At 32.5% G+C, this 24838-nt stretch overlaps 12 protein-coding genes across 12 annotated transcripts, besides 28 other annotated features; 1 reads left to right on the forward strand and 11 right to left on the reverse strand.

Moving 5' to 3' along the window:
* Positions 1–4: 4 nt before the first annotated feature.
* On the reverse strand, positions 5–1098 carry TA15900 (proteasome subunit alpha type 1, putative; the record flags this gene model as incomplete). Its single annotated transcript, XM_946694.1, has 5 exons — positions 5–110; positions 164–303; positions 380–510; positions 660–870; positions 967–1098. 5 exons carry the CDS (start codon positions 1096–1098, stop codon positions 5–7), a joined length of 720 nt encoding a protein of 239 aa, XP_951787.1.
* Positions 1099–1499: 401 nt separating this feature from the next.
* TA15895 (metallo-protease, putative) lies at positions 1500–3045 on the reverse strand (the record flags this gene model as incomplete). The annotated part of the gene is made up of 4 exons (XM_946695.1): positions 1500–2108; positions 2177–2299; positions 2336–2560; positions 2659–3045. The coding sequence occupies 4 exons, from the start codon at positions 3043–3045 to the stop codon at positions 1500–1502; spliced, it is 1344 nt and encodes a 447-aa protein (XP_951788.1).
* Positions 1704–1772: a sequence feature (5 probable transmembrane helices predicted for TA15895 by TMHMM2.0 at aa 94-116, 126-148, 168-190, 205-224 and 358-380).
* Positions 2240–2299: a sequence feature (5 probable transmembrane helices predicted for TA15895 by TMHMM2.0 at aa 94-116, 126-148, 168-190, 205-224 and 358-380).
* Positions 2378–2446: a sequence feature (5 probable transmembrane helices predicted for TA15895 by TMHMM2.0 at aa 94-116, 126-148, 168-190, 205-224 and 358-380).
* Positions 2504–2560: a sequence feature (5 probable transmembrane helices predicted for TA15895 by TMHMM2.0 at aa 94-116, 126-148, 168-190, 205-224 and 358-380).
* Positions 2659–2670: a sequence feature (5 probable transmembrane helices predicted for TA15895 by TMHMM2.0 at aa 94-116, 126-148, 168-190, 205-224 and 358-380).
* Positions 2698–2766: a sequence feature (5 probable transmembrane helices predicted for TA15895 by TMHMM2.0 at aa 94-116, 126-148, 168-190, 205-224 and 358-380).
* A 446-nt stretch (positions 3046–3491) lies between the features above and the next one.
* TA15890 (metallo-protease, putative) lies at positions 3492–5028 on the reverse strand (the record flags this gene model as incomplete). The annotated part of the gene is made up of 5 exons (XM_946696.1): positions 3492–3766; positions 3823–3989; positions 4037–4299; positions 4351–4581; positions 4648–5028. The coding sequence occupies 5 exons, from the start codon at positions 5026–5028 to the stop codon at positions 3492–3494; spliced, it is 1317 nt and encodes a 438-aa protein (XP_951789.1).
* Positions 3732–3766: a sequence feature (6 probable transmembrane helices predicted for TA15890 by TMHMM2.0 at aa 10-32, 85-107, 172-194, 201-220, 305-324 and 337-359).
* Positions 3823–3856: a sequence feature (6 probable transmembrane helices predicted for TA15890 by TMHMM2.0 at aa 10-32, 85-107, 172-194, 201-220, 305-324 and 337-359).
* Positions 3893–3952: a sequence feature (6 probable transmembrane helices predicted for TA15890 by TMHMM2.0 at aa 10-32, 85-107, 172-194, 201-220, 305-324 and 337-359).
* Positions 4252–4299: a sequence feature (6 probable transmembrane helices predicted for TA15890 by TMHMM2.0 at aa 10-32, 85-107, 172-194, 201-220, 305-324 and 337-359).
* Positions 4351–4362: a sequence feature (6 probable transmembrane helices predicted for TA15890 by TMHMM2.0 at aa 10-32, 85-107, 172-194, 201-220, 305-324 and 337-359).
* Positions 4381–4449: a sequence feature (6 probable transmembrane helices predicted for TA15890 by TMHMM2.0 at aa 10-32, 85-107, 172-194, 201-220, 305-324 and 337-359).
* Positions 4708–4776: a sequence feature (6 probable transmembrane helices predicted for TA15890 by TMHMM2.0 at aa 10-32, 85-107, 172-194, 201-220, 305-324 and 337-359).
* Positions 4933–5001: a sequence feature (6 probable transmembrane helices predicted for TA15890 by TMHMM2.0 at aa 10-32, 85-107, 172-194, 201-220, 305-324 and 337-359).
* Positions 5029–5209: 181 nt separating the features above from the next.
* TA15875 (proteasome subunit alpha type 1, putative) lies at positions 5210–6296 on the reverse strand (the record flags this gene model as incomplete). Its single annotated transcript, XM_946697.1, has 5 exons — positions 5210–5315; positions 5369–5508; positions 5576–5706; positions 5858–6068; positions 6165–6296. 5 exons carry the CDS (start codon positions 6294–6296, stop codon positions 5210–5212), a joined length of 720 nt encoding a protein of 239 aa, XP_951790.1.
* A 420-nt stretch (positions 6297–6716) lies between these two features.
* On the reverse strand, positions 6717–8294 carry TA15870 (metallo-protease, putative; the record flags this gene model as incomplete). The annotated part of the gene is made up of 4 exons (XM_946698.1): positions 6717–7352; positions 7414–7536; positions 7579–7809; positions 7908–8294. The coding sequence occupies 4 exons, from the start codon at positions 8292–8294 to the stop codon at positions 6717–6719; spliced, it is 1377 nt and encodes a 458-aa protein (XP_951791.1).
* Positions 6951–7019: a sequence feature (4 probable transmembrane helices predicted for TA15870 by TMHMM2.0 at aa 126-148, 168-190, 205-227 and 359-381).
* Positions 7474–7536: a sequence feature (4 probable transmembrane helices predicted for TA15870 by TMHMM2.0 at aa 126-148, 168-190, 205-227 and 359-381).
* Positions 7579–7584: a sequence feature (4 probable transmembrane helices predicted for TA15870 by TMHMM2.0 at aa 126-148, 168-190, 205-227 and 359-381).
* Positions 7627–7695: a sequence feature (4 probable transmembrane helices predicted for TA15870 by TMHMM2.0 at aa 126-148, 168-190, 205-227 and 359-381).
* Positions 7753–7809: a sequence feature (4 probable transmembrane helices predicted for TA15870 by TMHMM2.0 at aa 126-148, 168-190, 205-227 and 359-381).
* Positions 7908–7919: a sequence feature (4 probable transmembrane helices predicted for TA15870 by TMHMM2.0 at aa 126-148, 168-190, 205-227 and 359-381).
* A 1028-nt stretch (positions 8295–9322) lies between the features above and the next one.
* TA15865 (phosphoacetylglucosamine mutase, putative) lies at positions 9323–11203 on the forward strand (the record flags this gene model as incomplete). The annotated part of the gene is made up of 1 exon (XM_946699.1): positions 9323–11203. One exon carries the CDS (start codon positions 9323–9325, stop codon positions 11201–11203), a length of 1881 nt encoding a protein of 626 aa, XP_951792.1.
* Positions 11204–11403: 200 nt separating this feature from the next.
* On the reverse strand, positions 11404–13491 carry TA15860 (uncharacterized protein; the record flags this gene model as incomplete). Its single annotated transcript, XM_946700.1, has 3 exons — positions 11404–11914; positions 11944–13391; positions 13447–13491. 3 exons carry the CDS (start codon positions 13489–13491, stop codon positions 11404–11406), a joined length of 2004 nt encoding a protein of 667 aa, XP_951793.1.
* Positions 13492–13836: 345 nt separating this feature from the next.
* Positions 13837–14442, reverse strand: TA15855 (synaptobrevin-like protein, putative; the record flags this gene model as incomplete). The annotated part of the gene is made up of 1 exon (XM_946701.1): positions 13837–14442. The coding sequence occupies one exon, from the start codon at positions 14440–14442 to the stop codon at positions 13837–13839; it is 606 nt and encodes a 201-aa protein (XP_951794.1).
* A 232-nt stretch (positions 14443–14674) lies between these two features.
* TA15850 (uncharacterized protein) lies at positions 14675–16831 on the reverse strand (the record flags this gene model as incomplete). The annotated part of the gene is made up of 1 exon (XM_946702.1): positions 14675–16831. The coding sequence occupies one exon, from the start codon at positions 16829–16831 to the stop codon at positions 14675–14677; it is 2157 nt and encodes a 718-aa protein (XP_951795.1).
* Positions 16832–16924: 93 nt separating this feature from the next.
* On the reverse strand, positions 16925–17590 carry TA15845 (uncharacterized protein; the record flags this gene model as incomplete). The annotated part of the gene is made up of 1 exon (XM_946703.1): positions 16925–17590. One exon carries the CDS (start codon positions 17588–17590, stop codon positions 16925–16927), a length of 666 nt encoding a protein of 221 aa, XP_951796.1.
* A 519-nt stretch (positions 17591–18109) lies between these two features.
* Positions 18110–18961, reverse strand: TA15840 (apoptosis inhibitor, Bax-1 homologue, putative; the record flags this gene model as incomplete). Its single annotated transcript, XM_946704.1, has 4 exons — positions 18110–18278; positions 18334–18547; positions 18578–18677; positions 18710–18961. 4 exons carry the CDS (start codon positions 18959–18961, stop codon positions 18110–18112), a joined length of 735 nt encoding a protein of 244 aa, XP_951797.1.
* Positions 18152–18220: a sequence feature (7 probable transmembrane helices predicted for TA15840 by TMHMM2.0 at aa 36-53, 57-79, 91-109, 119-141, 148-170, 174-193 and 209-231).
* Positions 18266–18278: a sequence feature (7 probable transmembrane helices predicted for TA15840 by TMHMM2.0 at aa 36-53, 57-79, 91-109, 119-141, 148-170, 174-193 and 209-231).
* Positions 18334–18380: a sequence feature (7 probable transmembrane helices predicted for TA15840 by TMHMM2.0 at aa 36-53, 57-79, 91-109, 119-141, 148-170, 174-193 and 209-231).
* Positions 18390–18458: a sequence feature (7 probable transmembrane helices predicted for TA15840 by TMHMM2.0 at aa 36-53, 57-79, 91-109, 119-141, 148-170, 174-193 and 209-231).
* Positions 18477–18545: a sequence feature (7 probable transmembrane helices predicted for TA15840 by TMHMM2.0 at aa 36-53, 57-79, 91-109, 119-141, 148-170, 174-193 and 209-231).
* Positions 18603–18659: a sequence feature (7 probable transmembrane helices predicted for TA15840 by TMHMM2.0 at aa 36-53, 57-79, 91-109, 119-141, 148-170, 174-193 and 209-231).
* Positions 18725–18793: a sequence feature (7 probable transmembrane helices predicted for TA15840 by TMHMM2.0 at aa 36-53, 57-79, 91-109, 119-141, 148-170, 174-193 and 209-231).
* Positions 18803–18856: a sequence feature (7 probable transmembrane helices predicted for TA15840 by TMHMM2.0 at aa 36-53, 57-79, 91-109, 119-141, 148-170, 174-193 and 209-231).
* A 125-nt stretch (positions 18962–19086) lies between the features above and the next one.
* Positions 19087–24379, reverse strand: TA15835 (uncharacterized protein; the record flags this gene model as incomplete). Its single annotated transcript, XM_946705.1, has 2 exons — positions 19087–19150; positions 19206–24379. 2 exons carry the CDS (start codon positions 24377–24379, stop codon positions 19087–19089), a joined length of 5238 nt encoding a protein of 1745 aa, XP_951798.1.
* Between the last annotated feature and the right edge of the window lie 459 nt (positions 24380–24838).

Raw genomic sequence — 24838 nt, forward strand, 5'->3', positions numbered from 1 at the left:
AATATCAGGTTAGTACCTTATCTACAAAAGTTTGAACAAAGTTAGAATCTAAAATCTTCCATGGAGTTCCCTTACCAACAACACCTACTGAGATGACATCAACATCAAATCTGTAAAAAATGAAGGTTAGTGATAATGAAGTTGAGAATAATAATTGAGATACTCTCCATCATTAGGTATTGTAGTCTTCAAAGCCTTTATAGCATGATAAATGAGTCCATTCAAGTCAGATTCTGAGAAGTTTACAATCTTCCTTTCTAGATATGTTTTTGCAGATTGACATCTAGCACCAAAAGCAGTAGCCTAATTCAATTAAATAAAATTAATCATCTAATATTAATAAATTTAGTATAATATTAGTGGTATAACTATTTTATACATTGAATTCAACTACATTTCCAGAAGGACAAGTTTCAAACAAGTGTAAACCAGTAGTTTCATCATAACCAGCAACCAAAAGACCAACTCCAAAAGGTCTTTTAGAAGAAACTTGAGTGTTGGCCTGCGATTCTAAAATAAATTAGATAATAAATAATTTAATAGTAACTCAAAGTCCAATGTAATTAAATTAAACTATTCTAAATATAACCTAGATAGTATATAACCTATAACCTATATAACTTATAACCTATATAACCTATAACATATATAAAAGATACTTTCGGAAACCAGAGACACAAGTTGAGAAGCAGTAATGTCACATCCGTATAAAAATCTATTACTCAAACATTCATTCCTCATATAGGAAATAATCATCTTAGCATCAGATGTTATACCAGACATAGCAACACCAATGTATTCACCAACCTTATAAAGCTTATCTTGAACTTGAGCTAATTTCGATATCTTACGTTTAAGAGCACATAAAACCTAAATATGAGTTGGTTGTAAGAATTTGAAAGAAATAAAGAAGAACCATATACATCATTAGATATAAACACAACATAATATATTAAATCAACTTACCAAATGTGTATTAGATTTTATGCCTACACAACAAGTACCTTGTTTAACAGATTCCATAGCATATTCCACCTGGAATAAACGACCTTGTGGAGACCAAGTAATACAATCAGTGTCATATTGGTTTCTATACATTTTGATAAAATTCACAAGTATAAAACTATGATTATTAGCACATAAGAGGAATTATAAACTAATTCATATTATTGATTTTATGAGTATGGAAGATTCTTATGGAAATGTTAAAATAACGATGAATCTAAGGGTTTCTGGGGAATCATAGTTATTGAATTCATAATATATTATATTAATTGAATCTAAAGATTAGAAAATTTAGAAAAGAGTATAAATAGTAGGTATGAAAAATTAATGATATTAAGATTGTATTAGTTTGGAAACTCTAAGTTAAATTTTGTTCAAGACTTAATTCGTTAAATCATGTTTTATAATTAAGGTGGTTAATTAACAGGTGATGAACTCAAAGGTTCAGAACTTCTAAATCAAGTATTTCTTTAATCCAAAGTTTGGAACAAAATTTAATTAGAAACAGGCTTTGAAGCTACAGTAGCATCATAAACAGCATAAACCCTTTCAAAAAGTGACGGTCTTTCACTGAACAAACGGCCATATAGTGGGTCTACATTGAAGAACCACTTCTTTTCCCTATAAACAGTAGTCCAGAAATTAACCAATTCATCACTGTGACCTAATCTCACAGCATGTCGATCTGCCTCAAATTCAAGGAAATGTGAATAAACCGACTTGACTACAACTACCAAAAGTAGAAGGGGGCATAAATATGCCATATAGACGGTTTCAAGTTTCATTGTGAGGGCAGATACAGAATGTGTACCGAAGCTTTTGAACAATGCTGTATCTCCCTTGAAGTGGTCAAACAAAAATAGGAAAACTGTCCCCTTTGTTAAATCAAATAGAAATGATTTGAAGAAATGGTGATGTTTGAAATGACCAAATACGTGAGAAAGTAATGCCATAGCTGATGGTTTTCCAAGGGTAACGTAAGATTCATTGAGATAAGCATGCTTAAACTTACAAAATCCCCAAGACAGACTAACGCCGTGGGTGTGTGCAGTATTTGCTGACACAACATGGACATTCTTTGATGTCAATCCTAGTTTTTTACCCTAAAAATTTATATAATCAAATAATAGTAAATATATAAGATATAGTATAAAAGGAGAATGTTTATTACCATTGCATCGACTTCCCTCCTAAGCTCAGGATCACTCAATGGTAACAATTTGTGTTTGAGGGTCAAAAACAATGGGACTACGAATACCAGAGCAGTTTTGAAAAAAACCAAGAATGCAAGAGCCTGAAAATTGATATTGATATTATGACTTACATTAACTCTGAAGTTTGACTTGGAGAACTTGTTAAGCCAGGTGAGACCAGAAGCCAATCCAGTAAGAAGTAGAACATAGAAGGCATAACATAGTAAATATTGTTTAAGAAAAACAAATCTGCTTTTGGTTTTAAATCCATGTTTTTTCTCCAATCTGTAGGCAGTGTAGTAACGAAATGGTAAACGGAACAAGAATGAAAAACCCAATCTAAGGGCAAAGTAAACAAGAACCTAAAATCATAATTAAAAAGAATCATAAGTGATTGGTAAGAATCATAAATGAATATTAAGAATTATGATGTGTTATCAATACTATAACTATAACTAACCTGTGAATAATGACATTTATGACGCAATAGTTCACCTGATAAATGCCAATATTTCAAAACATTGTTGTTAAACATAAATGCAAACATTACAAGCCAGTGAACTAATTCAAAGGTCATGTCGAATTTCAGTTTATCTTTGGAGTATTCCAATGTTTTCTGATAGGCTGCTGATGTTAGGTAGGGTTTGAGGAGAGCAAGAGTTTTTTTGTAATTTTCATCATCCTTTTTCGCTAAAGTAGTAACGACTTTCTTTTCTCCTGCCAATTCCTTCTTAACTAAACACAACTGTCTACATAGTGCATATAGCCTCAAAAGTTTATATAACGAATGAGCCAGAAGAGCATATTCAAAATGTAAGGGTTTATGGAACAAGTTACGTAAACCCATCTTAACCTATTGTAGCAATCAACGAACTATGTGGGTAGTGGTTTTCACAATCAACGTTGAATTGATATTATATCTGGGGTTAATAATTATACTAGTATAGAGTTTAATTATTTAACTAAATGATTATACGATTTTGAACTGTTATTCTTTTGAATTTCGAATAATTATTTATTCTTGATTCTCTGTTATAATTATTTATCATCCCATTTTGGTCTATTGACATTAATTCTGATATTGTTATTTTATACCATCATTAACTATTATCAATTTTAAATAAAATTTAAACCCTGTATCTTCTGTTTAATTTTTATTTATTATTTATATAATTTTTATTTAAATTTATTATATTATTATTTTATAATTAACTATTATTTTCGTGAAATTGTCTTAAATCATTGAAATAAGTTGTCCCCTTTCATATATAAGTTATTTTATAAAATTATATATTAAAGTTTGCCTTCGTCCATGGTCTGATAGAGTGAATACAATCTTTCGAAGAGAACTGGATGGTCGAAGTGGTACCATGAATATAATGGATCATAATAAATCATGGCTTTATTATCTTTATGCAAAGATAAAAGTGATTTGGTTAGGTCCTCTCCATATCCCAGTTTGACGGCATATTTATCGGCTTGAAATTCGTGGAATCTTGTCAGGGTAACATTAACAAGATTCGTCAATATTCCCAGAACGGTGAAGATATTTGAAAATAGAGATATTCCTGAATCATTGTTTAATTTTTTATGCGAGAAAATTAAAAAACTATGCAAAAAATACCTATTACAAAAGAAGTGACTCCATGGAATCCGAAGCTATTGTACATATTTTTGTTATCCTTGAACTTTTTGAAAAGAAAGAACATTGCGAATAAATTAGCAAACGAAAATGTTAACATCTTCGCGACGTGTTTGTGTTTCCAATGTCCTAATTCATGAGAAACCACGCTAACTATTTCTTTTCTGCCCTGTTTTAGGAGGGTGTCGTAGATTACCAGCTTTTTGAACTTCCACAAGCCGTATAAATATGCGTTGGAATGCGAGGATCTCTTAGAACCATCCATTTGTTTAATTTCTTTGAGTGGGAAATCAACTTTACGTGCCTAAACATGATTAAAATCGTAATAAGTACAAGATTTTCGATATCCGTTCTCAGTTCCTGGTCTTGGAGTGGTTCGAACTTATTGAAAAGGGGCGCGATTAATTCTGGATAAATTATCAACATGATAAAGTTGAAAACAACGATAAATCCGAATACCTAAAAACCAGCGTTAAGTTTTCAAAAATGGGTTTTATATCTATTCAGTACGTAGAAGTAGAAAAGTTCTCCTCCCCAATTAACCAAGAATATAAGTGCGCAGAGAACTGGGCCTCCTATTACACATTGTAGGAGAAGAGTTAATAGCAAATCCTTTACGAAAAGTTTATATGTTTTTTTATTGAATCCATGTTTTTCTTCCAGGACGAAATCAGAGTATAGTCCAAAAGGAAGTTCAATAAAAGTATCGAATAGCATTTTGATTCCACAGAATATGAGTGACTAAATATTTTTTAATTAAAATGTGTTGACTAATTGATAGAATCACAATATATGACTAAAAATTACTTGGGTATATTCGTTATTTTTTTTAATTACTGTACCAGAAAATTTCCATAATTTGGGTGAAAACAAAACAAACAAAAGAAGGATATCTAACAAAAAATGGAACAACGAGTTAAAAACGCTAAATTTAAGTTTATCATAAGAATATTGCACAGTTTTTTTGTAATCATCTGAGTTTAAATACTCGCTAACTGCTTCGAATGTCTTTTTATATATTTTATCAGCACTATTCTCAAGAAAAAATGTTTTATCTCCTGATAGTTTCTTTTTTACAAAGCGATATTGTCGGAAATTTAGGTATTGTTCAAATAACTCATGTAATAAAACAACGGATACGAAGAACTCAAAGTGTAAAGGGGAATGAAATAAGTTAGAAACACCCATTTTGCAAAAAATAATATATATAAAAAATAAACCCAATAAAACAAAATTAGTGGTAAGAAAATTGAAAAAATTGATTAATTATGTAAATTTATTTAAATAAAGATTATTATTGCATTGTAACTTCTTTTACATCATTTTCATTTACACCATCTTCTTGTTTGATCTACAGCTTATTGTAATATCAGGTTAGTACCTTATCTACAAAAGTTTGAACAAAGTTAGAATCTAAAATCTTCCATGGAGTTCCCTTACCAACAACACCTACTGAGATGACATCAACATCAAATCTGAAAAAAATGAAGGTTAGTGATAATGAAGTTGAGAATAATTATTGAGATACTCTCCATCATTAGGTATTGTAGTCTTCAAAGCCTTAATAGCATGATAAATGAGTCCATTCAAGTCAGATTCTGAGAAGTTTACAATCTTCCTTTCTAGATATGTTTTTGCAGATTGACATCTAGCACCAAAAGCAGTAGCCTAATTCAATTAAATAATCATAATCTAATGTTTATAATATAATATAAGTGATATAACTATTTTATACATTGAATTCAACTACATTTCCAGAAGGACAAGTTTCAAACAAGTGTAAACCAGTAGTTTCATCATAACCAGCAACCAAAAGACCAACTCCAAAAGGTCTTTTAGAAGAAACTTGAGTGTTGGCCTGCGATTCTAAAATAAATTAGATAATAAATAATTTAATAGTAACTCAAAGTCCAATGTAATTAAATTAAACTATTCTAAATATAACCTAGATAGTATATAACCTACAAACTGTATAACTTATAACCTATATAACCTATATAATCTATATAAAAGATACTTTCAGAAACCAGAGACACAAGTTGAGAAGCAGTAATGTCACATCCGTATAAAAATCTATTACTCAAACACTCATTCCTCATATAGGAAATAATCATCTTAGCATCAGATGTTATACCAGACATAGCAACACCAATGTATTCACCAACCTTATAAAGCTTATCTTGAACTTGAGCTAATTTCGATATCTTACGTTTAAGAGCACATAAAACCTAAATATGAGTTGTTTGTAAGAATTTGAGAGAAATTAAGAAGAACCATATACATCATTAGATATAAACACAACATAATATATTAAATCAACTTACCAAATGTGTATTAGATTTTATGCCTACACAACAAGTTCCTTGTTTAACAGATTCCATAGCATATTCCACCTGGAATAAACGACCTTGTGGAGACCAAGTAATACAATCAGTGTCATATTGGTTTCTATACATTTTGATAAAATTCACAAGTATAAAACTATGATTATTAGCACATAAGAGGAATTATAAACTAATTCATATTATTGATTTTATGAGTATGGAAGATTCTTATGGAAATGTTAAAATAACGATGAATCTAAGGGTTTCTGGGGAATCATAGTTATTGAATTCATTATATATTATATTAATTAATATTGATTGAATCTTAAGATTAGAAAATTAATGAAAAGAGTATAAATATTAGGTATGAAAAAATTAATGATATTAAGATTTTATTAGTTTGGAAACTCTAAGTTAAATTTTGTTCAAGACTTAATTCGTTAAATCATGTTTTATAATTAAGTTTTAAGGTGGTTAATTAACAGGTGATGAACTCAAAGGTTCAGAACTTCTAAATCATGTATTTCTTTAATCCAAAGTTTGGAACAAAATTTAATTAGAAACAGGCTTTGAAGCTACAGTAGCATCATAAACAGCATAAACCCTTTCAAAAAGTGATGGAGCACCTCCATGTTTTGCACCAAATAGAGGATTAAAATTAAATAATTTGCCATATAGTGGGTCTACATTGAAGAACCACTTCTTTTCCCTATAAACAGTAGTCCAGAAATTAACCAATTCATCACTGTGACCTAATCTCACAGCATGTCGATCTGCCTCAAATTCAAGGTAATGAAAATAGACAGATTTCAGAGCATTGCACAAAAAGTACAAGGGGCAAACAAATGCAACGAACGTATCAAGTTTCATTGTGAGGGCAGGTACAGAATGTGTATTGAAGCTCTTGAATAATGCAGTATCTCCCTTGAAATGGTCAAACAAAAATAGAAACAATGAATCTTTTAATAAATCGAATACAAATGTTTTGAAGAAATGGTGATGTTTGAAATGACCAAATACATGAGAAAGTAATGCCATAGCTGATGGTTTTCCAAGGGTAACGTAAGATTCATTGAGATAAGCATGCTTAAACTTACAAAATCCCCAATGTAAAGCGAGTCCATGAGAAGGTGCAGTATTTGCTGACACAACATGGACATTCTTTGATGTCAATCCTAGTTTTTTACCCTAAAAATTTATATAATCAAATTATCATAGATATGAATATATAAATAGTGATGTTTATTACCATTGCATCGACTTCCCTCCTAAGCTCAGGATCACTCAATGGTAGCAATTTGTGTTCAAAGGCCAAAAACAATGGAACTACGAATACCAGAGCAGTTTTGAAAAAAACCAAGAATGCAAGAGCCTGAAAATTATTAATATTGATATTGATATAGATATAACTTACATTGACTCTGAAGTTTGACTTGGAGAACTTGTTAAGCCAGGTGAGACCAGAAGCCAATCCAGTAAGAAGTAAAACATAGAAGGCATAACATAGTAAATATTGTTTAAGAAAAACAAATCTGCTTTTGGTTTTAAATCCATGTTTTTTCTCCAATCTGTAGGCAGTGTAGTAACGGAATGGTAAACGGAACAAGAATGAAAAACCCAATCTAAGGGCAAAGTAAACAAGAACCTAAAATCATAATTAAAAAGAATCATAAGAGAATATTAATAATCATAAATGAATATTAATAATTATGATATGTTATGAATGATACAACTGTAACTAACCTGTGAATAATGACATTTATGACGCAATAGTTCACCTGATAAATGCCAAAATTTCAAAAGAGTGTTGTTAAAACAGAACGGTACAGAAAGAGCCAGATGAACTAATTCAAAGGTCATTTCAAGTCTCAATTTATCTCTGGAGTATTCCAATGTTTTCTGATAGGCTGCTGATGTTAGGTAGGGTTTGAGGAGAGCAAGAGTTTTTTTGTAATTTTCATCATCCTTTTTCGCTAAAGTAGTAACGACTTTCTTTTCTCCTGCCAATTCCTTCTTAACTAAACACAACTGTCTACATAGTGCATATAGCCTCAAAAGTTTACACAACGAATGAGCCAGAAGAGCATATTCAAAATGTAAGGGTTTATGGAACAAGTTGCGTAAACCCATCTTAACCTATTGTAGCAATCAACGAACTATGTGGGTAGTGGTTTTCACAATCAACGTTGAATTGATATTATATCTGGGGTTAATAATTATACTAGTATAGAGTTTAATTATTTAACTAAATGATTATACGATTTTGAACTGTTATTCTTTTGAATTCCGAATAATTATTTATTCTTGATTCTCTGTTATATTTATTTATCATCCCATTTTTTTCTATTGACATTAATTCTGATATTGTTATTTTATACCATCATTAACTATTATCAATTTTAAATAAAATTTCAACCCAGTATCTTCTGTTTAATTTCAACTTTTACCAACTTCTATATTTCTATATATCATCTTTCAACATTATATTTACATTCTTAATTTTAAATTATTTTTTACAAAATGGTTTATTATTATTTATAATAAATATAGAATATTATTTATTAGTTTTATATCATTGTTCTTTTAATACTAATAGGTATGATTTTGACAGAATAAATAAAATGACTAGTGAATGAAAAATAAGAATAATAAAAATTTTGATTAAATAATAAAAATAATAAAAACAATAAATCACGTTCTTATGAGTTTAGTGTTTAATTTTTATTCAAAAAATAATAGTCTTGAATATTTTTAATCATATTATTAATCTGGGATGAATTTCTATTATAAGTATAGTTGTACTACATACTCAAGCTATCTGACCAATTTAATTCTCAAACGTGAAGGTTATAATATAAAAATATTTTTATATATATTACTAATTAAAATTACTTATTTCACTCTACCCCAATATCGAAATTATTTTACCATCATCCAGAATATGTTCTCACATTTGAGAGTACCCATGCTCTCAAATGGCATCATTGAACTTTGTTCATCCCGATTATAACTCATATTATTCAGACCATAAAAATGATCAAATGATTTATCTCCATCCTTAAATAAGTTATATCATCATTTTAAATTCTGCGAATATCTCGGTTATAAATGGAATCTCTTCTATAATGCATTCTTTAAATTAATAAGAACTTTGAAATATGTTGGACTTCTCTCAGATTCCAAATGGCCCAGATATTCCAGAAGGGTACGTCGATGTAATTTATGGGACAGCCGGCTTCAGAGCAAACACAGAAAATCCACCAGGAAACTTGGAACACGTAGCCTACAGATGCGGACTGCTTTTCGCCTCACTTCCCTTCATATCCGAACCATATTTCCAAAAATATTCCAGATCATTTAGTTTTAATGGGTCAATGGGACTGGGAATTGTAGTTACAGCCAGCCACAATCCGTGCTCAGACAACGGAATTAAACTTTTTTCGCCATCCGGAAGAACCTTGGAATGCGCCTGGGAACCAATATTTACATCCTTTGTAAATACAAGGGATCCAATCCAGTCCACCCTATCCAATATGTTCACCAAGTTCGGATATAAACCTAGAGATTTAAATCTTAACATATTGATTGGATGTGACACAAGACCATCGTGTCTATCTCTAGTCTCAAATTTAACCTTGGGGATTAAGGCGATCTACAAACTTTTAAATCTTACCAATTCAAACGTTAATTTTATCGGTATGATAACATCCCCTACAATTTCCTACCTGCTATCTTCTAATACAACATGGGCCAAGGATGATGAGATGTACATATCGTTTTTATCAAATTCATTTAATAAGATTTACAATAAGTTACAGGATTTAGGCCTGGTAGACTTTTCCCAAAATGTTGATAACCCAGAAGAACTATTTTTTGATTGCTCATACGGAGTTGGAGGATATAAGGTAATAAGGTTTTTCGATTTATTCAGAAAGCTCGGAATCATTCCATCCATATGCAACTTTCATAGGTTCGGAAAAGACCAAGATTTAAACTATAAATGCGGTGCCTCATACGTATACTCAACATCATGCTTCCCACAAGCTCTAAAAAAAAGTTTTAACATTTACTTTAACAAACGTTTCTGCTGCTTCGATGGCGATGCAGATAGAGTACTTTACTACATACCATGTGACCCAGTACCTAATGCTAATGGCGAATACACCGTGTTACAACTCCATGGCGACCGGCTCCTTATCGTAACTATGATGCTTTTATGGACTTTTCTAGCCAATCACAAAAAGAAACTTACCGTTGGAATATTCCAAACGAGATATTCCAACGGCTCATCCGTTAATTACATAGATGCACTGATTGATCGATATAGCTCTGAAAACAAAAACGTTTCATGGAAACATGAGTATTTCAATAGCGGCTTAAAAAATGCCGAAAAACTTGCCGAAAAATACGATATTTCAGTTTATTACGAAACTAACGGCCACGGCAACGTTGTGTACAACAGGACTTTCCATTCCAAAGATTGTTATCAAAATCTCTCTGACCAAAGCACAAACATTCAATCCCCTAAATCATTTGATGCGCTAGAACTTTCATCGCTGGACACCTGCATGACAAATTCTACCATTTCGTCCCTAACTGATTTTAAGGAAGAATTTTCTGATACACTGCTATTTGACTTTCTAGGGATTTTTTTCCCAAGTGGTGATGGTATCATGAATTCCTTGTTCCTAGAACTTACATTCAGAATCCTCAAACTCAGTTTCCACGACTGTCTCAACTTTTACACAGATTTCCCCTCCTCCCACTTCCAATATCACTTGACCCCGGAACTCAAGACATTGTTCAGCTCCACAGCCAACGAAACCGTCCTAAAAGAACCCAAAATTCTTCAGGACAAGATTGACTCAAAGACAAAAGAATTCAGTTTCTGTCGCGCCTTTCTTCGTCCTTCCGGAACTGAGGCTCTTCTGAGGATTTATGTGGAGGGTGAGACTCAAGAAATCGTCCAAAACGTCCAGAATTACATAGTAAATGAAATAGACGTGTTTTTGGCCAGTCACAAACTCCTACAATCTTGATTCATTTAAATGGCTCTACCAGTTTTAAATTTCAATCAATTTTAAGTATTTTAATTTTATCAAGATTTAAAATTTTATTTACATGTTAGTCATAAAAAATTCAAGCCTGAGTTCTAAACCAGGGCTTCAAGGTAAGAACAAATGAAATATTAAGTAGATGCATAAATTAATCAAGTATATTATTACAATAGGTAATATTTTTAAGAAAATTCAAACTTCGACGGAGAGAGGTACTCAGTGATATATTTCTGTCCCCTAGAAAGTTTTAGAGACCTGCGTGACCTGGAGGGAGTCCTAGTCTTGGAGTCAACACTGGAATCGGGATTAGATTTTTGTGAAACTTGCCCTTTGAATTCCAGGTATCCTAGAATATTCGGAGTATTAAGAGTTCTAGAAGCACTGATGGAGCTTATCGATTTAGTTTGACTTTGAGGTGTCTTGGAATCTAGAGAAATGGAGTCCAGTTTCCAGCCGTTTAGTCTACGTGTGGGAGTGCACATTTCACTTGGTGAATATATGGAGTCATTAGGAGTAACTGTAGCACTAGATGATGAAGGAAACGAAAATCTGAAAGGGCTTTGTGATTCTTGGCTTGTTGGATTCCTTTCCTTCAAAAACTTATCGATGATTGTGTTATCTTGCTCAACTCTAACGACATCGAGTATTTCCAGCTCCATCTTTTTTATTTGGGAAAACTCAATTCCGAATTCACTAAATAAATATTAAAAAGATTATCTTACCTCTTAATTTTGTCGTATAGACTGTTGATTGTGTGTCTCAGTGACTGTTTGTCCAGGATAGAAGTGATAGTCTTGGTGTATTGGGTGTCAGAGTGTATATGTAGTTTAACACTGCATTTGTACTTGATGGAATAATTAATAATACACTTGTCAAATAGTGAATACACAGAACAAAGATCTTTTAATACTTTGCTGAGTAATTTTCTAAGCACTCTTTCTTCAGATCCTCTTTCAAGATTACCTCCTTCACTATCCCCTACAGTTTCTTGACTTGGTCCTTTAGAACTTGACTTTGATTCCTCTTGTTCCTTTTCTGGTTCATTCTGTTTGGTTGAATTTTGAGTACAATTATCACAAATTGAGATGCTGGAATTTTGTGATCCGATCGTTACACAGCTCATGAATGATTTGTTCAAAAAGAAATCCTGTTGTTTCTTGGGCAAGTTTGCGCATCTGTAATCATACCCGAAACAGAAATTGTATACCAGTTTACCAATCCTGCCTCCCAAAACTGATTGCAAACACAAGGGTGTACCTATCTTACGAACATCATTACACGTTACTAGGCCCTTACTCTTCAAAACTTGGGAGAGGTAACCCACCCCAGGAATCTCACTTAAGTAAACGTTGTTTAGGAACCTGAATCCATCGGTCACTATACAAATTTTATCTGAAACCATATAACACCCACCATAAATTGACGTTATACAGAGGACTGGTGAAAGGTCATAATCGTACTCAGATTCTTGGGAATTGATTTTCAGGTTTCGACACCTTTTTGATGCCAACTTTGAGACAAGCATGTTCTTTCCAATACCTATTACTGGATCTCCAGGGACTTCTCTTGAGATCTGGATTGCAAGGTTACAAATGTTCTCATCTGTGTTTGAGCAAACGGTTTCCAGCAAGTTTCTACATTCTGTATATGAAATCTGTAGATAAAACTCGTTGTATTGCGGAGAGAGAATGCGATCCGTATATTTTTTCAGGAGCCTAATGATTCGCAATCCTCTTTCGTTTACCTTATCCCAGTCGTACTTAACGAGTTTCATATCTTTACATATATCTAGTGATGTTTCGACATACATTCCTTTCTTTATTCCTCTGTTCAAACATTCATTATTTACTGATAGAATTCTACCGTGGTTGTACACTGCTGCTGGGCCTTGAAAGTTTTCTCCCAAGATTGCATCCATCAGGAAATTTTCAAAAAATAAATACATTATGTTCCCATTCATGTATATTCCGACGTCCATGTTAGTGAACTCTTGGAGGTTTTCGGGTTCTAGGAGTTGCGACCAGGTTTCAGTGAATCTGAATGACTCGATCTTTGAGCTTTGTGGTGAGTTTGGCTTTTTATCCTCAACTCTTTTTGGTGTAGTCTCATTTGACCTTATTTTTGTGAACGGCAGTGGCAACATGAGAAACTTTGGAAAATAATCTTTCTCCTGTAACCTTTTATTTTTCAAATGTGACTCTATTACATATTTGGCTGTGATAAACTTGTATTGTTTTGGCATCCCTTTGATTCTTCTGAACACCCACCATGTATAACTATTTCTCTGTCTCTCTACTACAAAGTGGGTTACATATGGCGACAAGCCAGCTTCAATCGTTCCTCCTCTCTTCAATATGATATCGATTAACCTATTTCTGAATAAAACTACTGAGACATGGCAGCGGCCTTTGCATGATTCGAAGTATTCTCTGTAGCTAACACTCAGGTCATTGATGTAAAAATAACAGTTTTTGAATATTTTTTTATATTTGGCTGCGTTGAAATGTTTTTTCGAAAAGTAAGAAATACTGGAACTCGGTAAGCTTTGGTTTGTTTTTACATTTTCACTAAAAGGCTGAGAGGTTTTTGATATATCCGTTTCCGTTATCTTTTTTTCACATCAATGAACAACAGCTTCTCCTCTTTAGCTTTTTACTTTTAGCGAAAACGTCTTTTGTTCTTGATGACAGGTCCTTACTTTGGTTTACCAATGATTCCAGGTTTTCTTCGCAGTTTAACAGGTCTTTTACTGTTTTGTGAACGATGTTGATTGTGTTCTGTACCTTTCCGTATACGTTCTGGTACATATCTACTGCTTCCGGGTTCTTGTACTTTAATATCAATTCTTTAAGCTCTGGAAGGCTCAGATTCAAATCATTATCAAATTTTAAATCTTCATAACAGTATTTATCATTAAATATGAAGAACGAATGTTGCAGGAGTCCAAATGCTGTTCTTGCTGGGTATTGTGAGTTACAAATACATAAAATACACAATCCTGTACTCCATTTATTCGAGTACACTAGGTATTCATCCACTGTTGTTGCTGTAAATCCATAATCTACTCTCTTTGACAATTCTCTTGCCATGAAAGTTGACACATTTTTGGCTTGGCTTCTTGAAAAGTACGGTAAGTCTGAGAAATGGAAGGATTGTGTTAACACTACTGGTTCCTCCTTACATTGCAGCACTCCTAGGTATGTGATGTTATGCTTTTGCATCTTAAATAATTTACATATGTTTAGTTGATGTTACGATCGAGATCCCATGCGATATATAGAATTTAAGTAGATAAATACGTTATGATAAATTAAAACACATAATTATACAAAATTAATGGGAATACAAGTTTATATTATAAGGTTATCCAGATAGATATAGGGGACTTGAGTGTGGGAATGAAAAGAATCCATCAGTGTGATTTTTTAAAATAATCTAATAAAAACACCACTTTTAAATATAATTATTTTCTATTGACTGGTCTGTTATAATTTCACGTAGAGCTACCGTGATATAGGAGGATTTCGGAAGGGAGCATCTTAAGAGGAGAGCTGATTTGTTCCTTATTAGATCTCCTAATTTGAAAATATTTTCCGAATTCTTCTGGGTCTCATAATTCTCTAAATATTGCATATAACCTTCTATTTCCGGCTTTATTAAAACTTGGAAAGGATCTTCAAGATTCTCAATAACTTCGTATGAAATATCCTTCGGCTTAACTATAAGGAATCTATATGATCCTCTTACTGAAACCAGACTTCTATGTTTTTTCCCTTCAACATCCTTGAACGAAGAGAAGTCATCCAGAGAAATATTGAAGTTTTCCATGGCGATTTTGCGGTAGAATTCTTCGATGTTTCTGGGATACTTCACATTATCTCCCGGGAGTGGTAGAACCACTTGTTCAATTGTATATCTCTTAGCTTCTTCTTCATTTTCAACTTCCAGTATCTGTATTCTCTTGTTTTTACTTAGATTTGGCTCATTTTCTTCACTTTCGCTTGACTCACTTAGTTCTTGCTCTCCAGTTGCGACCAAATCACCAGCTACCACCTTGTATCCGAATTTATCAAGTCTTTCTGATGCTGCAAGGTTGAATAAGAGACTCTGAGTCGAGTGTACATAAATTGAAAGAATGTTTTTGGGTACTCTTCCTAGGCACTTATCAGAGGGTATTTTAGAAATAATGCCCTTTAATATACTCTTTTCTATAAACAGGTGACTAGGTAAGTTCTTTAGTGCCGTTTCCGGATCATTATCTATCAGGTAGTAATCAGTCGCCCACCTATACTTTCTGCCTTCCATTTCACCTTCCAAATTCTCAGGCTTAATTGATGTTGATTCACAGTTATCCACTTTCTCAGGTTCGGAATCTTTGAAAAATTTATTGAACACTTTGTATTGTTTAGCAGTTTCTATATCTCCAAGGATCAGTCTGATTGCAAGATCATATTTTTGGTGTATTAACGCTGCCCCAACTATATGGGTTCCAACCTTTTTCGTTCCGAACCTCTGAAGTCCGAAATAGTTTATAAATCCATAGGTTTTCAGTGTCTCCATGCATTTGTGTATGTTTGATTGATCTTCTATTCCTCTGATCACTATTTTGAAATGGTTTCCGGTCAAATCTCCTAAACTGATTCTTTTATTTTTGTATAAAAAATCGCTTAGATACACATCATTGAACCATCCCTTTGTCATTGCTTCGAACAGATCTACTATTTTACATCTTCTTATACACATCCTTTGGACTGTGATTCCTCTTTTGTCCTTGTTTCCAGCAGAGAAGATATCAAAACTTGATCTTTTTGCTGATTTGCATATCATATTTACAACTTCCGAGGTTTCTCTATTTATTTTAAGCATGTTGAAGTGCAAGTATCTTGCGTAAGATTTAGGTTTAAATGTTTCATAATCAGTTTTATCTACTTTTTTAACTATTTCGTCCAATGTTAGTTGGCTTTCGGGTCCTAAAAAGGGCTCCACACAATTTTCATTGACTTTGGTTGTTAAAAACTTTTTACAAAGTTTCGTGGGCTCAACGATGATGAGATTATAGTCTGGTTGCAGTGTAGAAAAGTCAGAATAGCTTTCTAAGTATTCGCTCATCTTCTCATCTTCTTTGCAACTCTTCAAATCTACGGTTGTTGATTCCAAAAACGGCAGTTCAGTTCTTATCCACTGATGTACTCTTGTTCTAATTTTCTTCATATCTTCCTTGTTCTTGCAACACAGTAATGCAAAATGAGCCTCATTGTTCTTAGTTTGTAACTGTAATTTATTACTCAAAGATCTAAGCAAAGCATCAAATCTCACCTTGTCAAGATCCTGAAACAAATCATCTGGATAGTTTACTGATGAATTTTCTTTATATGTTGAGAGAAATTGTTGGCCAGTTTCTGTTCTTTTTTTCCTTTCGAATGCTTGTTCGATTTGTGCGATATTAACGAACTGGCCCAGGTTCAATATTTTACCTTCAAGATCAATTTCGTGTACATGAAAATCCTCCAACAGAAATTTAACAAACCCGTTAACTCTTTTTGATTTTACCTTCGGCACGCAATCGGAGATTGTTTTTTCAATTCCCACTGATATGCTCTTGGTTGCCATATTTTGTATCATGATTCTTGGTATATACCTTATATTGTTTATTATATATGCTGTTGTTGTGTATATAAATAACAGGAATACATACATATGGTTCTAGTTTTTTGATTTAGAATTTCTTGATAACAATGATGCTTGTTTCTGTCTTGATATCATTTTCTTTTCTTCCAGCCAAAATAATCCTGGGTTCTTTAGTTTCGTTTCCGTGTGTGGGAATCTTAAATACATTAACATTCGAAATGTATCGAGTTTTTCTATTTCGTAATCTGATAAATGTTTATTAATTAGTTGTTCTCTATATGCTTTTTGAAATGTTAATTCCTCTGGTATTGGTTCTGTTTCTGATTGGACTGTTTCGTCGTATAGATTTTCTGGTAGATTTTCAATTGCATCGAACATTTGTGATTTTACATAGGATTCCCTTTCTTTATACTTTTCTATGATTTTCTTCTTATACAATTGATAAATATTATATGTTTTTTGGTACAGTTTGCGATCTTCTATTGTATCCGATGGCGACAATGGGCTGAAAATGAGATCTAGGATCTCTGATAAGCTTTCTTTATCTTTTAGTGAGTTTACTGTATCTACTATTAGGTTTGGTGGAATATATGGATAATATCTTGTTACTCCAACTGTTTCTTGTTGTTTTGGTTTTGGTTTAGTTTTTGGTTTCGGTGCTTTTCTCAATGGTATTTGATTACAAATTTGAACTGGACGTATTACTGTTGTTAACAATATTGGTAATTCACAAAATTTCATTTCTATTGTGAATAAAAATGTGTTCAACCATTATATATTTGGTTTTATTGTACATTAAAAAAATAATTTGATTCTATGTGTGATTCCCCAATAGCAGAATTTTCTTGGTAGATTAACACATTTTAAAATTTTATTTATTTCCTCAATATTCTTGTCAATTTAATTAGATTTAATTAATTTAACTTATTTTTTTAAAAACTTCTTTCATCGACAACACTATAGTAAGATTCCACCTCTGATTTTTATCTTTGATTATTATGTATTATATATTTAGAATGTATAAATATGTAAATGAATTTGAAATAAGAGTTAATTTAATTTTTTCTGATTTTCAATTTTAGACCATTGGAATGTTTGTATTCCCTTGGACTAATTTTTGATGTGTAAAGAAATAAATTATTCCTTGAACCAACTAATAAATTGATTGACTTTTATCTTCTATAGTCTCTAACGACGTATTAGATAATTAGATTTCAAAAAATGTAAATGGGCTTTAGTTTGTTCAGGTCAATTTTACGTTCAATTTTTATCCTTTTTTGATTTGCTTTTTTCTTTTTCCATCAAATAAATAAGTAGTTCCAGGAAAAGTGCAAAGAGGTCGTAGTAAAGCATCATTGCGTGGTAGATGTAGTCTTCGTTTCCATTCTTCACTTCCTTTAGTACCATTTGAGTGTCAAATGCAATATACCTATTTATTTATGATAATATTTATTTAATATATAATAAAGTTGTTTTTTACTTACCCTACGAACAAAAACAATCCTAGGATGAGGGTTACATTGTTGACGAATTTTGATCTGAAGAAGTAATTTGCGAAGTTGACCATCATGATATAGTTGGAGAGCGAAAAGATCAATGCTCCCAAGTACATTGCTGTTCTAGTTTTCATGAAGAGTGATGCCAATGAGAATGATCCGAAAATCCCAATAGATCCCATGAGCGCGGTTGTAACGATTTCTAAAAGCATTAATCACTGAGAATATTTACCTGGGTTGAAGGCGAAAGCTTGTAATACATAGTTTCTATATGTAATCCCTAGTCCCAGAGAAAAAAATAATAATGCAACGAGCCTTTTATAATTAGAATCCTAAGAGTTATAAATTTAGCGTATTAACTTACATTTCTGCTAGTTTTAGTGAAAATAATGTAGAATAAGCTCCCCAAGACTGAGAGAACTCCAAATAAGGGGTGGAGCAGTGCCCATGGTCCATTTATCACTACAGACAGAAAAGTTATGAGTGCTGACAAGGCTAGTGTTGTGTAAACCTTTGTAAGATGGACCTTTTGGGGCTCCGTCAATGGAGCGAAATCTAAAATTGTATTAACGTTGAAGTACGGTCTTCCTGTATTGAACTTGGTGAAGTTATCCATTTTTATATACTAAATGTTCCCCATCATTATTCATGGATCAATTGTGATCGCGGGCGATATATATATACGGGTAAAATGCAATGAATAAGATTATTTTATTTTAAAATTATTATTTGTGAAAATTTTCACAGGAATGATACTTGGGATTGGCACAATGGGCATTTGGCCTTGGCTGCATTTCTGAACCATCTAAAAAATGATTATTTTTGTATTATATTTTAGTTATCTATTTATTATAACTTACTTGAATAAACACTCTTTATGGAACTTGTATTTACATACTTTACATGATTTTGTTGGTATTGACTGGAACTGTGCATGGACTATTGAGTAACAGATTGGGCATTCATCGATTCCTTGATAATATTTGATTACGTTGTTATACCATAGTAGGAGTCCTTGTGTTATTCCGCTTCTATTTGCTTCTGAGTGTGAATAGACTATCCATTTGTGATTTTTTTTCTCTTGTGAAACGAAGGTCAGGGGTTCCAATGGGAATGCTGAGGGCACCTTTATTGTTATCTTTGCTGTGATTTCATTTTTCGTTAGCAACTTGGCTGTAACTTCCCTCTTAATTGTATCATAAAAAACTGTTAAGTCGTTTGCTAGCACTTTTATTGTGTCGAGTTCGTCTTTAACTAATTTTTGTGTGACTTCATGTTTTGTGAATTTCTTGATATTTTTCTTTACATACGTGTTTTTGCAGTTGTTCCACATTTCAGACACTTGCATTGGGAATATCTTTGCTACTTTATAGTACACTAACTTAACTGTTTGGCAGAACTCTTCGTCCTTGATCAGCATTTTCTCCAGACACAGTATCAATAATTGGAGGAAAAGGTCCAGGAGGCTACTTTTATAGAACTCTCCTGTATAGAATTCGTCTTCGTACAATTCGTAGAGTTTGAACTGTTCTGAATAGAAGAATGACATGTTGTTTATTTCATGGTATGAATCACAAATGGCCTCTGCTAAGTTATCTTGGAATGAATCAATATATTCTGTGAATTCATTTGGCTTTAATGTAAGCAATTTCACCATTGCGTTTGCGCAATTTAGGTTTCCTAACTTCTTATATCTTCCTTGTAGGTTAAATACTGTAAGCCAGCATATTAGGCACTTTTCAATCTCTTGCGAGTCTCCTCCTTCTAGGTATTTGTATGTCCTCATTATTTTACTAGTCAAATACGGTCCTATTATCATGGAAAAATACAACTTCATTATATCATATGAATTTTTAACATCTATAATATTATGCTCAGGTTCCTTCTGTTCCTCGTCACTTTGACTTGCTTGATCCTCTTTGCTTTCTTGAGCATCTACTACTTCTGATTCCACTTCTTCGCTCAAATCATTGATTGTAAGTTCTTCTTCATCCAATTCATTATCTTCCAGCTCCACTGTATTCTGTGAATAATTGTTGAATGCGTACAGCAACTTGAAGAAATCGATCTTGCAGCTGTTTAAATCGTGGAAGAAATCCCATTCTGGGAAGTTATCTATTACGCAGACGTAATTATGGTTTGGGAAGTTGCAGAATATTCCCACTTCTGAGATCGATGGATAAAATACTCTACAGTTCCACAGACTTGCTGCGTATACGTTCACGAAGTATGAACTGGGTTGCAATGAATTTATGCTCCTCAGAAGAAGTGATACGCTTCTTGAGAAATCTGGTACAGAATCTGAATCTTCTAGTTTCAAAGATTCCTGTCCATATTTGAGACACAGGATCAGCCAGGTTACCAGGGATTTAGGATCGTAGGCCTCTTTAGTGATTTTGAGATTGGTAAACTCTTTGTACAAATCAAATTCCGATCTATTAGCATGTTTAAAAAAATGTTCCGCATCTGGAGAAACTAAGAAATTAAACTCCGACACATATCCTTGTTCTACTTGAAAATTGATAAGCGTGGAAATGAGGCTCGTCGAAACACCGTGAAGAGCGAGACTACCATATAGGTTTGCAAGAGAACCAGAAATATTAGTACTGATATCATCTTTATAATTTTTGTGTATATCTACTGAGAAGAGTGATAGAAACTTGAACAGTGACAGGTGAGCCCAGAAGAAATCTACTGTTTCTTCTAAATTTGCTGAGGAAAATAGTGAGAATAGGTTTGAAAAAAATCTATTTTGTTGAAATTGTTCTGAATTTAAAAAATTTTCGACACTTTCGGAATTTGTTGATTTGTTATCGATGTGATTATGGGGAGTTGAATCATGACTATTGGCATTTTTTAATGGGAGATTGAACATTTTAAAAGGGTCTTCTGACTCCAATTGACCAATTTTATTGACTTTCTTGTAATTTGTGAGCAAACGTGTGACTAATGTTATATAATTCAAAAATGTGTATGTATCTGGCTTTTCTAATCTACTTATTTCAGATTTTCTTTTATTTTCAACAAACTTCCCAAATTCAATGATTTCACATATAATATCATGATCCGAAATAGTATCTACTGAATACAAGGCAGATAACAGGTATGGTGCCGTTAGATTCTTGCAGAAGTTTGATTTGATGAAACAGACTAGATCGTGGTGTTTCCTTAGATAACTTCTGAGTGTTTTATAAAAGTACTGGAACAATCCAACTGTCCTATTCAGTTCTGTAAGAGATGTGTATTTTTGTTCCATAATCTTATTTAGCATTTTCTTGATGAATCTTAGCATCGTCTCCTCATTTTTGAACCCATATTTATTTGCTATATTTATGAAATCTTCATGTACTGTTACCCATGAATCAGGTTCAGAACTAACAAATGTTCCCAAAAACAAGTCCAAAAACTCGTCAACTTCAATGTTTGATTCATCAGAGTCAAGGTACAAGTTGACTACCAAGTGATAAGACCTCCTTTCCAATATTTTTGTATCATCTTCTTTTGCTAATTTTCTAGCTTTTTTGAGTACTTTAGTCACAAATTCTGTTTCAAAGAGGTTCCCTAGAATTGTTCCTAGATTTTTTGAAAACTTTTCAAAATCTTCCAAATCCACAGGGTTGAGTTCTCTGAGCTTTTTCATGTGTGGTTCTTCCAATTTAACTTCAGAATCTGTATTTTTTGAAAACTGTTCCAGGACAAACGTTGCGAATACACCGAAATCATACATCTGTTTCCTTAAAACTGCATTTAAGTATACTGTTAGGATAGTTTCAACTAGATTATTGTCATAGTTTTGGTAAAATTCCACCTTTTTACATTCATACAATTGATACAAAACCAAAAGAACTTCATAAACAGTTTTATTTTCTCCGGTCAGAAGACTATGGTCCACACGTTGGAAAATGCTATCCAAAAGGTCAAGGTTCGGATGCTCCCTTGCCAATTGAACCAAATATTCTGAAGTTTCTGGACTATTACATAGATTTACCACTTCGTTTAGCATATAAAATGTCCTCTTATCTTGCAAACAGAATTTTTTCTCAAACACTTGTAATACTAACTTTGGGTTCCTTTCCATTAGTACTGCTGAGTAGAAAAGATGCAATTTGTTGTCCAGTTCTACCTCTAATGTTCCACCCAGATCGTTCCACTCTAGTTTTTTGTAAACTTCCAACAAAAAAGTGTATTTTTTGACAAAATCTGAGCGTGATTCGAGTTTGAATATGATCATTGGTATTTCATTTGGCAGTTTTATTGTACTTTTCCTGAGCAATTGAGTCATTTGGTCTATATCCAGACTGAGGTCTGCTTGATTTTCCAAATGTTGGACCAGGTTTTCAACGAATTTTGTTTTTACATTTTCCAATAGATGATTATATACACTCTGAAATTCTGGATACACCTCATTCATCGTATCTCCCACTTTCGAATAAATGTTATCTACAATCAACGTAACTAACACAGTGTTAGACTCAGAATATGAAAACAACTCCTTTAAAAAATCTTGGAAAAAGTCTTCTTTATCCAAATTTGACTCCAGAAGGTACTCTGTCATCACTATGTGATAGTACCATAAAAAATCTCTTGATTTATCATTTATTGGCGTCATTTTTTTTAACGGCAATGTAATGTAATGTACCGATTTTAGTTTTGAGAGCAAGAGTAGTTTGTAAAATGAGCATAACATGCTCGTTCCCATGTTTCTATACAGGTCCAAATCAAACGTGTATGAGTTTCTCTTCAGGTTCGACACTTCCGTTTGCATCAAGTCGCACAGGTAATTCAGGACATTATCGAAGTTTTCAGGGTATTTTTTAAAATACTCAACGTCTAGATACATGTAGAGCGATGGGAACAGTGTGTACAAATCAATCTTGTTTGAGTATCCTCCATTGAAGTTTTTCAGAATTGAAATTACCAGGTCGTCATAGTTTGCTAGAAATGATGTTATGCAACTATTATTTTCTCTGGTACACGCACATATCAACCTCACGCTGTGGTATATAAGTGAGGGTTCAGTATCCTTCTTCAAACTTGTTACACAGTTTGATATGATAGTTTCCAGGTGGTTATATGTCTTCTTTGGCAGGACTTTAACCATTTCAACCAGCATTAATAGGCATGATAGTTTTTTCTTAAATGACGGTGATTTGTAAACTTCGTTAACTCTTGAGATGAATTCGCTATTTATCAAACCATCCAGAACAAATGTATAATCATTTCTATGAACTCTAACGTATTCAAATAATTTCTTGAGTGAGTGTGAAATTGAATAGAATAATCTGTTATGCATATCCGCTGTGGTTGCGCTGTTTTGCGCTGACTTACCAAAGGTATCTATCCACTCTTTTGTGTAACTATCCATATCTCTATTGAGCCATTCCAGATAATCTGAGATTATTCTTGTCAGATAGAAGTCCAAAATTTTAAGCGTTTTCAGTTCGAATTCACTTTCGGAAAGCGTTGTGCTGAAAAGGTTTTTGAAGGAATCGAAATAAACTTGTGAAATTTCTGGCGACTCGTCGTGCATAGATATCCACCAGTATGTAATAAAGCTCTCAAGATAATTCTGCAGTTTCTTTCTCAATTTCTTAGAGATTTTGGAAAGCAGTATTCCGAATTCTAATCGGATTTTTTTGACTGGTTCCACTACTGCCAGTTTCTTGAATATGTGTATCAAATCCACTATAAACTCTTCCAGCAGTTCTTCTGGTATGATTTCTACTATTTCGTTAAATGTTTCCAATGCTTTTACTTTTGTTATGCTATCTTTTTTTGTTAGCTTATTTAGTATTGCTAAAATATCTGCTTGAGACTCTGACACATCTTTAGTTGGATAGCTTTGGGCATTAACTCCCTTAGTTTTTGTAGAAGACTCTGATTTTATTGATGTGTTTGTTTGTAAAGTTGCGATATTGTTAAAAGAGGCAAATATTTGGTGCAATCCTGTAGGCCTGAAATCGGAGGTATGGAAGTTAGAAAAGTCAGAGGCTCTGACTTTTTTTTCTTCTTGCCTCGAGCTTTTTTTGCCCATTTTATTTGTTTTATAAAATAGTTTGTTTTTAAATTTACTTTTCCTTAATATCTATCATTAGTAATAATTTTAATTATTACTTATAAGACTAAGAGTAATTGGTAATCATTGGTTAAATAAAATTTTAGATTCCATTTAGTAACAAAATCTAAAGATAAACACACTACAAACATTTTACAACAATTAATATTGGTATTTATGTTATCCTCATAATCTAAAACAAAAGGTATCTATTTAAATAATTTTAATATAAATTATACAACACATTTGTATAAATAATTTTTTTATTATAAAATATTTTTGTGACTTATAAATACAGGTAATTTGAAGGAAGATCGCTTGTAAATATTTATTCACTATTCAATAATTATATATTTCGTTTTTATTTTATATAATTCTAAATTTTAAACAATGAGTAACAATATATTATGTAATGAAGAGATTTTCTAATGAATGGTT

The sequence above is a fragment of the Theileria annulata genome, chromosome 2 (genome assembly GCF_000003225.4).
Source record: "Theileria annulata chromosome 2, complete sequence, *** SEQUENCING IN PROGRESS ***".
In the NCBI taxonomy this organism is placed as follows: Eukaryota; Apicomplexa; class Aconoidasida; order Piroplasmida; family Theileriidae; genus Theileria; species Theileria annulata.